General features: G+C 53.0%; 1 protein-coding gene across 1 annotated transcript in view; it reads left to right on the forward strand.

Annotated features, from left to right (window-relative positions):
- The window catches only part of PODXL (podocalyxin like), a 46,616-nt gene that overhangs the window by 28,746 nt on the left and 4,565 nt on the right, over positions 1 to 13,305 (forward strand). The window contains exons 2-8 of the mRNA XM_059816941.1: positions 233 to 1,102; positions 3,320 to 3,474; positions 4,278 to 4,343; positions 9,799 to 9,955; positions 10,837 to 10,898; positions 11,002 to 11,169; positions 12,864 to 12,920. Of these exons, the coding sequence (XP_059672924.1) occupies positions 233 to 1,102; positions 3,320 to 3,474; positions 4,278 to 4,343; positions 9,799 to 9,955; positions 10,837 to 10,898; positions 11,002 to 11,169; positions 12,864 to 12,920 (1,535 nt within the window). The remainder of the gene's footprint in view (positions 1 to 232; positions 1,103 to 3,319; positions 3,475 to 4,277; positions 4,344 to 9,798; positions 9,956 to 10,836; positions 10,899 to 11,001; positions 11,170 to 12,863; positions 12,921 to 13,305) is intronic.

Raw genomic sequence — 13,305 nt, forward strand, 5'->3', positions numbered from 1 at the left:
CTTTGAAATCCTGTGAGTTTGACTTCTCCTCCTCCTCTGCTCTGCTTTCTTCTTGATACGGTGATACCAGAACGTGGCATTTGCTATAAGTTTAGAGAGCATGAGACAAGACCTGAGTGAATGATTCATGGTTTCTGGTCAGCATTTATTTCTACAAATACCTGTTCTGGGTGGAAACCAAGGGTAGTTTCCTTAGTTCAAAGTTTATCTTGGCGTTTTTACTTTTCCCTAGGTGTCAGCTCTCAGGATGTTACAAAGTCAAGTCTTGCAAGCCCAGGAGAAAATGGGCAAATCACCACGACTACAGACACCAGCAAGATGCCAGGGACCACCCCTAAAAGCAATCCAGGAAACCCAACATCCACCTTTGCGATGTCATCGGCCACAGTTCAAGGGACCACCCCTACAAGAAAGCTGGGAAACCCACGGTCCACCCCTGTGATATATACTCAAAGGACCACCCTTACAAGAAAACCGGGAACCCCACCACCCAGACCTGAGACATCAACTGCCCCAGTTCAAAGGAGCACCCCCACAAACAACCCAGGAAACCCGTCACCTGCCCCCACGACATCACCCCACCAGGTCAGCTCTTCAACCAGCTCCGCAGCCTCAACAGCCACCACTGCTGCAACCTCCGGCACGGCCCAGCAGACGACCATCCCTCCAGCCAGCTTGCGAAGCTCGGCAGCTACCACTGCTGCAGCTCCTGTCCCCAGTCATACGAGCAGCCCTCCAGCCACCCCAGGAAGTTCAGGGACTGCTGTCACATCCCCTCCCAGCGTGGAAGCTCAGGGAAGCCAGCCTTCAGACCAGTTGACCAGCACCGCTGTGAGCACCAGAGTCCCAACGAGCAGCTTTACCCCTGGGCTCAAGAACTATGGTGTCTCTACTCCCACATCTGTTGCCAAGCAGCCTCACTCTTCTCCCAGTTCTCCAGTCCAGGGATTGGCCTCTTCCACCAGACCTGGAAGCATCAGCACTTCTGTCACCCCTTTTGATAGAACCGTGACCCCAACCACTACTAAAGCGTCTCTGTGTTTACCACCTGGCAGCACCAACAAGGTCTCAGAGGCAGTCACCACGCCGACTCCTGAAGCAGGTACCAGAAGACAAGAACCTTGATTTCTTGGGTTGGGAGGCCCTTTTGTGGTCTTTTCCTTTGGCTACCCTAAACACCTCCTGTCATCATGGGTTGTCATCACCTTGTCTCATTTTAGGACTTCCCAGCGTAGTTGTCTCCATGACAACTGGGTGTTTAGGTCCCTGTTGTCATTGGTAGAGATCGAGTCAATGCAGTTAGAGAAATTCAAGGCATGAATCAACCAGCAAAGCATAGACATTGGTTTTTGGACGGACCAAACTGTGCCTGAAGCACCATCAACTGCAATGACTCGATCTTCAGTGACTGCAAAAGGAAGCCAGCAGTGCTGAGTTTGGAGATGGAGACTGACATTGCAGAGTTGGTGAAACAGATTGACGGCACCCTGAATGCTGATTGTAGAAGATCCCTAGAACGGCTGACAGCTTAGTGAAGGCTGTTTGGGCATGTATAGAAAATAAGCTTTAGATGACTAAGGAGATTTTGTGGCTAAACTCTGAGTCTACACCATCTAAAGAGTCTAAGTTAGGTAGGATACTCATCATTGCTGTGGGGGGGTTGGCTGCTGGCTTCTGCCTAAGCAGCATCATGAGTGTCCATGTGGTATTTAGGATCTTGCTGAACACCATTAATATGTTTTCTCTAGACCTCTGGAGCTTTATAGAGCCATGTTAGTTCACAAGTGTCCCGGTGAGGCACAGTCTAGGGTCCCCTTTGGCATTTTGTCTAGTAGCATTTAAGGGGAAGCAATCACACTGTGGGACTGTAAGGGCTCCATGGAGCCTTCCAGACTTGGGTGGGATTGTGGGTTCAGCTCACATCTGGCTCTGAATAAAAGCTGTGATAACACTGAAGCCCTTCATTATCTTCCTCTGGAGAAGGTTGTTCTTGACCCAATTTTCAGCTACCTGCAATATAGAAGCCACTCAAAAAGCCATGTTCTTCCCCCTCAGCCTTCCATCTCCTCCTTGCTGTCAGCATCACTAAATGAGCCAAGGTCTTAATGGAAGACCATCTTCACTGGCTTCATCCAAGTCATGTTTTGAGCATGTTAGCAGGCATTAGGAGGTGAAATGGGTGTTTTCATGAAGGATCTTTCTTTCCCCTCCTGTTCCACAGGACTGTTCTCCATTAAAGGATGATAAATGTAATCATGTTAATTCAAATTTGACCTCAAGCGTTGAGCATGAAGAGGTTTAAAAAACCTCTACATTTAATAAATAGGTGAGAGAATGCAAGAGAAACAGATGGCTTTGAAATTAATTCTCGCCTGGAGCCTTCAGAATGTGTCTGGGAGAGAAATATCCCTCATCTTTTCTGTGGAAGAGGCAGAAGTCCCAAAAGCAAACAGGCTGTGAACAGGATGTGGCGTTTTAATTCTCTTTGTCACCATTTAAGAATCAATTAGGAACCCAGGGATGGAGATCCATTTCTCCAAAAGGATCTGGGGAGGCAGGAGGCTGCTATGCTCCTTGCACTACTCCCATTGCACAAGAAACTGTAAGATGCTACAGACCTTAACAAAGGCATCTGAGATGATCTCAGGTATCTGAGACACCTGCATGGGGCTGGTAGACGTGGGGCATGTGCCCTTCGGGAGTAGCAGGCAGGCAGGACACCCCCGGCTGTCTCCCATAGTACCAGGCACTACTTCCAAGCATGTCACCCTGGGCTTCTTCCATAGCTGATGGAGATGCAGTCAACAGAGGTTACGGCGTTTCATCCCGTGCTGACAGAGGCGGCTGCAGCTGTCAGTGGGATTGCACAATGAACTCCATTCCCTGGGAGATCCTGGGTAGCCAGCTCAGATGATAGTCTACCTCTGTTGTAGAAACCTCCCTGGATGACACCCCAGATAAAGCGAAATGAGGGCCGTCCCTTTTACCCAGCAATACTCCTTTTTTAAGTGATTACCCAGCTACCAACACACAGCTATCATAGCCTTTGGGTTCATCTCTCCGGAACAGTCTGATGAGTTTCAGCAGCAGAAAATACTATCTGCAATAATAGTTTTTCCATATCACAGTTAATTTAAAAAAAAAAAAAAAAGACAGAAGAAACCCAAAACCTCTCCAAGCTTTGACACAGTGAGCTTCAAGGCAGGGCTACAGCTGAAAACTTATTTTCAGCTGCTCACGAATGGACCTTTGTCAGCTGTACCCTCTATACTGTATCGGTGTCTGTCTGCTTGTTTTTTGCTGTATATTGGGGACCCAGACCAGGAAAGCCATGACGCCGGATCTGTGTCAACCAAACCTGCAAGTGCTGACCAGAGCCCTGCCAGTGCGCAGCCATCAGCCCCAGCCCCGGGGGACCAGACGGCGAGTAGCAGTCCTGGCCAGCAGCACCTTAACACTTCTTTCCACAATGAGGTAATGATGCCTACGGGAAGGTGGGCACTTCATCATGGTGTCTATTAATATTTAGCTGGCATCCCACGTACGTGTAAAGCCTGCAGCCCTTCTTGCTGTGCATGTCTGTGTCAGAGAGATCTGCCTTAGGGAAACACGAGGCAGCAAAATAATTCTAGATTAAACCCCTTTCTCCCATAGCTTTCTAGTGAAGAGACATGGAGGATGGAGGTGAAGGGGATTATGGTCTGGGTGCTGAACAGGGAAGAAGTGAAATCTGGGAAGAGAGAGGGAAGCATTATGGAGAGCAGACACTGTCTTGGGGTGGACTTGGACATGATAAGAGGGCAAAGATCACAATTCATCATCAACCATTCATGGATAATATTAGCAGAAAATGGTTTGGGAGCATAAGGAGGTCTCGAAACACAAGCCTGGATAACTAAAGTGCTAGGAAGGATGGAAGGGGATCCTTTTTCTAGATGCTTGTCTTTTGTACGGTAGGACTGCATCATGGCCCACTGGCATGGATCCTCCTACTGCCTGAGCTAATTCCTGCTTTACCCCGTACTGCAAATCCTAAGCCTGGTTTGGGAAGTGCGTTACCAAACATCCCATCAAGAACCATGTCAGTTACCTGTGAAAACCATTTCCACATGTAAAGGGTTGAGTGACGGGCTCCCCGGCCTGTCTCGTTTCCATAAAATGGATGAGAGCGTTGGTTGGGATGTCTCCTGGCTTGGGGCAGTCTGTTGTATCGATGACCAACTGTCCTTCCAACCTATGTCAACAATTTGAGGGTTGCTTTTCTTCTGTCTTTCCAGGTCATCTGTAAAGTCCAGGTGCAAAATAATTGGCCCACCATGTATCTGAAAGAAGCTAAAACCTGTGTAAGTACCACCCTTTTGGACTTCTGTGTAGGGTTAGCAGCTGTGTTGCTGTTGGAGATCAGCTTTTAACCTGTGGTACTCTGAGCATGTGAGTCTATAGAGATGAGAGGAATTTCATCAAAATAAGATGCAACCACTTTTGGGGTGTAAAATGGTAAATGCAAACCCACACTCAGCAGTATCACCCGGTGGGGGATACGGTAGGAGGAGAAGAGACCCATGTGGTCTTCTTCAAGTAGAAGGACCAGCTGAGCCTGCCCAGATCTCAGAAAAAAAGCAATGGGAAATTTTAGAGGGTGAAACTTTCCCTCTGCAAAGGCTAATGGGAAAGCTTTTTACCTTTGCAGAAGGGCCAGAAGTTCATCCCAAAACCCAAGCAAAAAATGTGGAGTTCCTCCACAGTTGTTGTGTACTTGGTGAGATCTTGCAACCTCACAGCTGGGGTAGGGTGGCATCCAACTGCAGAGCAACTGGGAAGCACAGCAGCCTGGAATTTGGGACTCACTATGCTCCTCGATGCTGTATCAGCTCTCACAGAACCCTAAAGTGAGAGCAAAAAACTCCATTTCATTTGTTTCAGACCCTCTACAAGACCAGGGAGTAGTAAAATATAGTGCTAAGTTTGGGAAAAGGCAAGCCCAACCCAAGACTATACACCAAGACCCCTTCTTCTGGTGGGTGGGTACTGTCTGCTGGCTTTTCTGAGGGATACCCACCTTCGGAATGATTCATGTGGAAACTACGAGTTTCCTATAATAGAGAAGATGCAATATATTGATAACTTTTAAATAGGCTGAAGTGTTAAGTTTATGACAAAGAGGAAGAGACACCACCACATGGCTGGTGAGATCTTGACGGAGTGATTGTATCTACCTGAGCTGTGGGTAGGGCTCAGAGGTGCTTTTTGGCATTATAATGCTCTGGTTTCTAGATCTCAGCACTGCCAAGACAGCGTAAGCACTGGGAAATTGGCACAGCATCAGGAATAGCTGCTCAGGTTCATGAACCTCTGCTGTCCCATTTGTAAAATGGACTGACTCTTCACTGCACGGTGGTGAGACACGAAGTGAAGCCACACTGTGTTCATAAAACCCCTTGAGATACATGCTGAGATGAGCACGATCGCTCCTACTGACCACAGCAGCTCTTGAAATTCCCTGTGGCTTGGTGGTGGCCCTGCCTGGCTGCCCTGGAGAGGGCTTGGACCTCCCAACCCACCCACTGTGCTCCTGGAGGAGGGGAAGCGCCTGTCTGCTGCCATCTCATGGTCATCACCTTCCTACTTTGGCTGCCTCTGGGTGTAAATGCTCCTTGCCTGCACACCTGCAGAAATGATGATGTTCTTAGCCATGCTGCCCTTAACACTGAGGATGACTCCAAGGAGAGACCTGGTTACCATAATGCTCATGGCCCAGAGGCCACAGCAGGACAGCCTCTCCTGAGAGCATCCCCTGCCCTACCTAGTGCAATGTCTGAATCTGCAACCGTGTCCATGCTGGGAAAGCTTCTCATCAAATATTACATTGAATATATAAAGATATTTCATCAGTTTGACAAAATCTAATTTTGGAGCCTAAAGCACCTGGGTGATTTGTGACCGTGCTGGTGTTTAACGCTTCCCTCCTCCTTCTGGGTGCAGTCATGCTCTGCACGGAGCCGCTGTCCTCCCTGTGGCTTCACTAGAGCTGTGACGGGAGGCTTTTTGGAAACAGGGATGGTAAGGCTGGGAAGTGCAGGTGCGTGGCGACGCGCCGGCGAGCTAAGGGGTGGGCAGACATCACGGCTTGGCATCATCCATCGCTCCTCTCTGCCCGCTCCACTGGGCGATGGCGTGCTGGAGCTGGCAAGCCAGGGAGTCTGCCGCCCTGTTTCCCTTAGATTCCTCTGGGCATAATAACGAGCCGAAGCATTGTTAGTACAAAATGCCAATTACACCTCAAAACAGCTGCAGAAAGACTGCAAGGGTGCATCCTCCCATTGCATCGCTCTCCTTGGCTGCCAAAACACCTCCCACCTGCTTTGCCGTTAACTTTCCACTCGGCATATTCCTGAAAACTGCAACAAATTTTATGCCTCCCAAGCCGAGCAGATAACAGAGAAATGGCACTATCTGGTTTCCCTGCTTTGTAGGCCCGGTAAACAAGGTTCTAGCCAAATCTTGACAGCAAAGTGAAAAAATCCTTTGCATTTCACAACCCGTGGGAAAACAGGAAAGTGCGTGCTATAAGGAGAAGTGTTCCAGAAATGGCTCCAATCCTGGTCCGCAAGAACAAGCCAGCGTCAGGACAGCATTGTGCTAAAAGCCCGGCTCCAGAGAGAAGCCAGGGAAGCACCGAGGGCAACGTGGGGGCCCAGCGGTGGGGGACGTGTCCAGATCACACGTGGCAGGGGAGGGGGCAATGCAGACTAATGCAGACCACCCACCCCCATTCAGAGATGGGCTCATGGGGCAGCGCTGGCGATGCAGGAACCCCAGCAAAATGGTTGGGATGGAACCCAGGAATTGCGGGCATTGCATCCTGCTGCACCTCAGTTTCTCCAGCTGCGGTAAAATTAAAAATAAAAAAAACCCCTCAATCTGTAAATCTTAAAAAAAAAGAGCCAAATACATGGTTGCTACAACTTTGTAGACCTTATGGGCTTGTTGGCTCCCACCATCCTTCCTCTTCAGGTGATGCTCTTAACCAGCGCTGAAGTTTGGTCCATGTTCTCCCACCCTCCCTTTTGCCTATTCTCCTTCCTTTGATTACAGCAGGATCTTAATGAGTTCCCTTACGAGGCTCATTAGCTCGATGCCTTGCGTTACATACAATGACTTTCCCAAGGTCCAGCTCACAAACGTATCTTCAGCTGGGTTTTTGTTGGCTGCTTGGGGTGCTCCAGCCTTGGGACGGATTGATGGACGGATGGATGGATGGATGGCTGCTCTGTTCCTCATCCCAATCCCAAAATGCCTTACGTGAAGCAAGAGGTGACCACGTCAGAGGTGGCTGCTGTCCCCCAAGCTCTGGTTGAGCCACACAACCCTGTGGCCACCTCCCAGGAGGCCAGCATGGCTCCTCCATCGTGTCCCCAGCCGGGACGCAGATGTGCCCAGCAAGGCAAGTCAGATGATGCTGGGGAGGACCAGAGCCTGCTCCAGCTGGGGGATGCAAAAGCAACAGCGGGACCACCTGGACCCACACTCAGATGCTCAAGAGAATTTGCGGTGTTACGCCCACCGGGCTGGGGACAGCAGGAGGGTCCCCGGAGCAGGGGAAGGGACCCCCCCACGGAGCAGGGTCGCTGTCCCCCTCGCCCCGTCCAGCTGGCGGGGGCAGTTTGTTGACTCAAGTGCTGTTACCTCATTCAGGGATGTTAGTTTTAGGTCCCCGCCAGTGTGGGAACCGGATTCGAGCTGCTCGGCAGCGCCTGTCAACTCTGGCCAAGGAATGTGAGCTGCTCCGGCGGCGGGAGGGGAGAGCTGCCAGGGCCGCGGCATCGCTGCCGGGGCATCCCTGATGGCTGCAGCGGCCTTACCGTGCCCCTCTCCAAACCTGGAAAGGGTAAATCCCTCCGGTTCAGCCTCTAAAGGGGTTTAGGCACTGCTCACCATCCGGCAGCAAAGCGGTTCGGTGCTCAGCTGGGTTTTAGCCTTGTGTCTAATTTCCCTTCCCAGCAAAAAAAAAAGGCATTTTAAAGGTCTTTTGTTTTTTCCGTGTGGGGTGGTAGGAGAAGTGGGTTATTAAGGGCTGGGGGAAGGCACAGCTGTGGCAAAACCTGGGGAAGGAGGATGCAGGGAGGCAGCAGAGAGGATTTTCATGCCTCTGCCAAGCAGAAAATGCTGGACAGGCAGGGAATGATAAACTGCAGGACATTCAAAGCGTAGGAGCACAACCCAGCGTCCAAAGATGATAAAAACACCGCCCCAACCAAGCCGTAACTCTCTCCTCCCTGCCCCACTGGGGACGAGCTTTCTAGGGGATGCCGCCTTGCCGAGGGCTCCTCTTGCTGCCCTGGCACAGGGCTGGGGCAGGTTTCCCATCCAGCTCTTTTCCCAGGGATGCAGCTGGGATGATGCGGACTCAACAGAGGGGCCCGGGGGAAGTTGCTCCCCTTGCAAAGCGAAAGGACAGGCAAGGGCCAGCGGCGGTTCCCAGGGACGGCCGGGGCCTCACGATGCTGAGCTTACTCTCGCTCTGCGCCTGGAACCGGTCTTCCGCTCCAGCAAGTGCATCCTGTCTCCACCGCCGCCACTTCCCAAATATTTAGATAAGATGGGGTGAGATTAGGTGCCTTCCCCGGCCAGGCAGCTCCCGCCCTTGTGGTGGAGGAAGTGGGATGCTGCCGGCCATCGGTGCGAGCGGGACCTGAGATGGATGGTGTTGCAGAGGGACAGGAAGGTTTAAGGTGCTGGAGCAGGCTGAAGGGCTGGAGCCCTTCCCAGCCAGGGCACGTGCTGCCTGGCACCTCGTATCAATGTGCACGGAGAACTTTTGCAGACAGACAGACAAGCGAGACTTTGTGCACATAGCATCTCTGCACGAAAGACTTGTGCACGCAGCACTTGCGCATGCACAACTTGTGCATGCAGTGCTTGTGCATGCAGCACCTGTGCACACACAACCTGTGCATGTACAGCCTGTGCACGTAGGAGCCATATATACGGCATCTTTGCATATAGGACCTGTGCACGCAGCACCTGTGCATGCAGAAGCTGTGAAGACAAGGTCGGTGCAGGCAGGATCTGTGCACAAATGATCTGTGCAGACAGGACCTGTGTGTGCAGGAGCTGTACGTGCAGCGCCTGTGCATGCAGGAGCTGTGCATGCAGGAGGGCAATCGTCTCTACCTTAGTGAGGTCCCAGCTGCTATGAAGCATCGAGCAGTTGCAAAAAGCCTCAGGAACATGTCAGAGGGGATGCAGGCTCCATCCACCCCTCTACTATTCCTCCGGCTCCATCCAGGCTAACCCCTCCAGGGATGCTCCAGTTTATCCGAAAGCAAACCACTTTCTCTTGCCTCTGCAGAGCCACGGGGAAGCTCTAGGGAGGAGAGGGACTCGTGCTGATGGGGATAGCGGGTAAAAATGCAGGTGGTGGGAGGGCCACAGATGCCCATGGGGGCACAGGGGGGCTGCACAGCCCTGTCCCGCTCCCGCTGCAGCCCCTCAGCCTCCCTTGCCCCTCCCGCCCTGCTTCCCTTGGGGACCTGCTATTCCTGTAACAGCAAAAGCTGCGGCCCTCAGATAAGGTTGGCGCAGGGCCCCAGTGAGGAATGACAGCCAAGAGCGCGGCTTCTCATAAAGAAACTACTTTTAAACTTTTCCTGTTCCCGGGGAGGGCCGGCGGCGGCCGGGTGGTGCAAAGGGATGGTGGAGGATGGGGATAGACAGAGCATCCTTGGCCATGGGGCGGGATGCTCCTTGGCGGTCTCCGGGTGGGAGAATGGTGCTGAGCCCCTGCTGTCACCACAGGCCGAGTGGAAGAACGCCAGCATCAACATCTCCTTCTTCGAGAGCTTCTGCTCGACGGGCCAGCACGCTTTCAATGCCAGCAGGGAAACATGCACAGTGATGCTGACCTCCCGTGAGCCCCGCTCCCAGCACTGGGCTGTGCAAGCGATCGTGCACCGTGAGTATGATCCCACTCTGTTCTGAGGGCGATGGGATGGGACCGGTGTTGGGGACCCCAGCCTGGGGATGCAGCCTCAGGCTTGGCAGAGCCCTTGGGGGCTGCTAGAGCTTGGCCAAGGGGCTCCTTCCCATGGGTTGCCCCATCTGAGAGGCTTGGGAGAGGCAAAACAACCCCAGGAATAAGCTTTGCTCCTCAAGGAATGCACCAGACCCCTCTCCCATCCATGATAAGTCAAGGCAGGGATCAGTCTCTAGGAGGAAAAAATCCTCCCAAGTGGTTAAAACCTGGGGACCAGCTCAAATCCTTCCCCAAGGGACCACGGAGGGGAGTTTCTTGCCCACCTCGGAGCTCTTTGGGGAAATCCTGCTCAGGCCAGGGGTGCTCAACCGTTGCTTTAGCACCAGGAGGATGGAGGCATCACGCTGCCTCAGTGCCAGGGGGAGGAAAGACTGAGCCCCATCCTCCTTCTCTTTGTCATCAGGCCAGGGCCTGGGTGGGGGGTCCAACCTCCAGCACCCAGCCATGGGCAGAGCAGCCGAGCCCTGGGGACTGATCCTGCACTGCTCCAGCATGGCCTGGAGTAGGCGGTTGTGGCCCCTCGCTGGTCCCACTCGCAAATCGCCCACCGAAGCAGAGACCCCCATCACAGCACAGGGCTGGGGGATGGTGGGGCCTGGGGGCTCCAGGGCTGTCCCCCTGCATGAGAAGACATCCCAGCTCCTTGTCTGGCTGTGGAGGCACCTGAAAGGGTTGGGTCCATGCCCACACATCTCCATCCACCTCCTCCGGAAAGAGGGACATCACCCCATCGACCGGGAGATGGTGGCAGAACCTGCCCTCCCACCCCTCTGCTCATTGCAGCCTCTTTCTTCCCCCAGTCCCTTTGGACCCTGAAAAAGTCCTCGAGGAGCTGAAGGAGAAGAAGGACAAGTTAGAGGAGGTAAGCAGGTCCCTGGGCACAGCACAGCTTCCCCGCAGATGTCCCCCGAGGTGGGTGGCAGGGGAAGCCCTCCTCGGGGCCTGACCCGTCTCTCCTGTGGCAGCTTGGCATTGCCAACATCACCTACGACAAAATGGAGAGGGAGATTATAATCAACGATGAGTTCAGCACGCCCCTGATCATCACCATTGTCACCCTGGCCGGCTCCCTGCTGCTGATCGCGGCCATCTATGGCTGCTGCCACCAGCGCTTCTCCCAAAAGAAGGATCAGGTAAGGTGGGGGGGCGGGGGGTGGGACAGGTACCCTGGGACCTTTTTGTCCCAGAGGCATCTTTAGGAGATGAAGAGCATCAGCATTGCCACCTCTGCTGGTGGAAACATGCTGGCTCACCCCGCAGGCACCACCCTCGCGTGTTGCTCAAGGGGTGCCCAAGTACCATGGATGCTCCGGAGGGGCAGGAACTGCCCTTTGGGGATGTTGGGGTGGGGGGAAGCCAGGATGAACGCCAGGGAAACGAGGGGCTGGTGGTGGTGGGGTACAGCAACGAGCAGCATCCATCCCCGCTGCCACCCAGGGCAGCTGAGCAGCATCTTTGGGTCATAATTTCGACAAGAAAGGCTTTCTCAACCCAAAACACCCCTCCAAACCCCACCCCCCCAAAAAAAATTCTCTAAATACTTTTATGAGTAGGGGAACATGGTTGGGTGCCCAGCATCACCCCAATGCCCTCCCAGGGGTGCCAGGGGCTGTGGGAAGCCCACAGCTGTTTGTGGGGTGGGAGGACGGCAGGAGGACGGCTGCAGGAGAGCATCAACACCATACGCTGCACGGGTCAGCCTTTGGGAGAGCTAATTTGGCCAGGGCCAGATTTCAGAGCAGCGGCAGCACAATTTAAGGAAGAGCAGGAAAGGATTTAAGGAAGAGGGAAAAAATTAATATTATTTTTATCTCAGGAAGCAATTCTGGGTGATTTTAGTGTAGCATCCACCTGCAAGGACTGGCCATTCCCATGCCCTTGCGGCACCATGGGGAAAGCTCTGCCAGGTACCCAAGGTGTGCATTGGTCCCCACTGCCCTCGCTGAGGATTTAGCTCTGGAGGAGAGACAGCAACAGAAAGGGGAAAAAAAAAAAATGAGGCCAACTAATGCAATCAGGGTAAACTGTCCTCCTGATAGAGAAACAAACCCCTGGGTCCTACTTTGAGTCCTTTCTCCCCCCCCAAACCAGCTCATCCATGCCAGGGGGTCCCCACCTCTGCCCTACGTGCCACACGAACACGAGGGACAAGGCAACCTTTGCTTTAAATGTTTGCAATCTAATGGAGACGAACACAGGAGGCAGGGAAGAGCAAACCCATGCCAGCATCAGGCTTGTTTGTACAAGGCTTGATTTTTCAGGAGGGAATGGGGGAGGACGCAAGACCTTGATAGATATTTGACCTCCACTGTGGTCCCCTTGGAGCTCATGGGGCTTCACGGCCGGGCCATCCCTCGGCTGAAATCTCTCTGGTTGGGATGAAAACCAGCCCAGCAGGGACAGGGAGCAGCGTAACACTCTTGCCTCGTATTGTTCAGAAAACAGGTAGAAATAGGGTAGTTTTAGGGATGGGAATGCGCATCCCACAAGTAACATGCTGCAGAGGAAGAGGTACCAGCCCTGGCTGGATGCTCTGGAGGTAAATACCCACCAGCCACAGGGTAAGGTAGCGAAACCAAAGCAAGGGATGCCAGTTCCTCGGTACGGCTCTTGCTCAGAGCACAGGAAAAGATCTTTTTCCAAGCAGTTGCAATAGGTTTTTAGAAAAATCAAACACATTTCTCCTTTCTGGATTTGTTTTTGGGTGGTTTCTTTTGTTTTCCTCCTGCTTCTTTTCCAAAAATGACTTGAAAGTTTTTTTTATTTTTCTCCAACCCTCCCTCCCCCCTTTTAAACCCTGCTGTTGTTTTACCTTGGAAATAACCAGCACATCCACCCTGATCTCCCCGGGTTTGATGATGGACATGTGGCCCTGATCTTTAATGTGAGTTCCAACACAGGGATCGGAGGGGCGGGCGCCGCATCCGTAACACCCCCAGCTCTCACCCCTGGTGCTTGGTAGGGTTCAGTAGCTTTTAACAGGACTAAAGCCTACTAAAGCCCAGCTTTAAAGACCCCTTCCCCTTGCTGCACAGGGTGGGGGTGCATTGCCACAGCAGGGAGAAAGCACTGCCTGAGCATCCATCCATCCATCCAGGGGCTGTACCAGCAACCCCGTGGGGGGGAAACAGCCCCTGAGAAAGCCCAGGTGCCTCCTCTGCTTTCGAGCATCCCGCCATCCCTGCCCGCATCCCTCCCACCACATGCAACCGAGGGGAGCCCCCAGCAGCGCCTTCGCAGCCCCCCTGCTAGCACCAAACCCTGCGGTT

Source organism: Gavia stellata, chromosome 4 (genome assembly GCF_030936135.1).
Source record: "Gavia stellata isolate bGavSte3 chromosome 4, bGavSte3.hap2, whole genome shotgun sequence".
In the NCBI taxonomy this organism is placed as follows: Eukaryota; Metazoa; Chordata; class Aves; order Gaviiformes; family Gaviidae; genus Gavia; species Gavia stellata.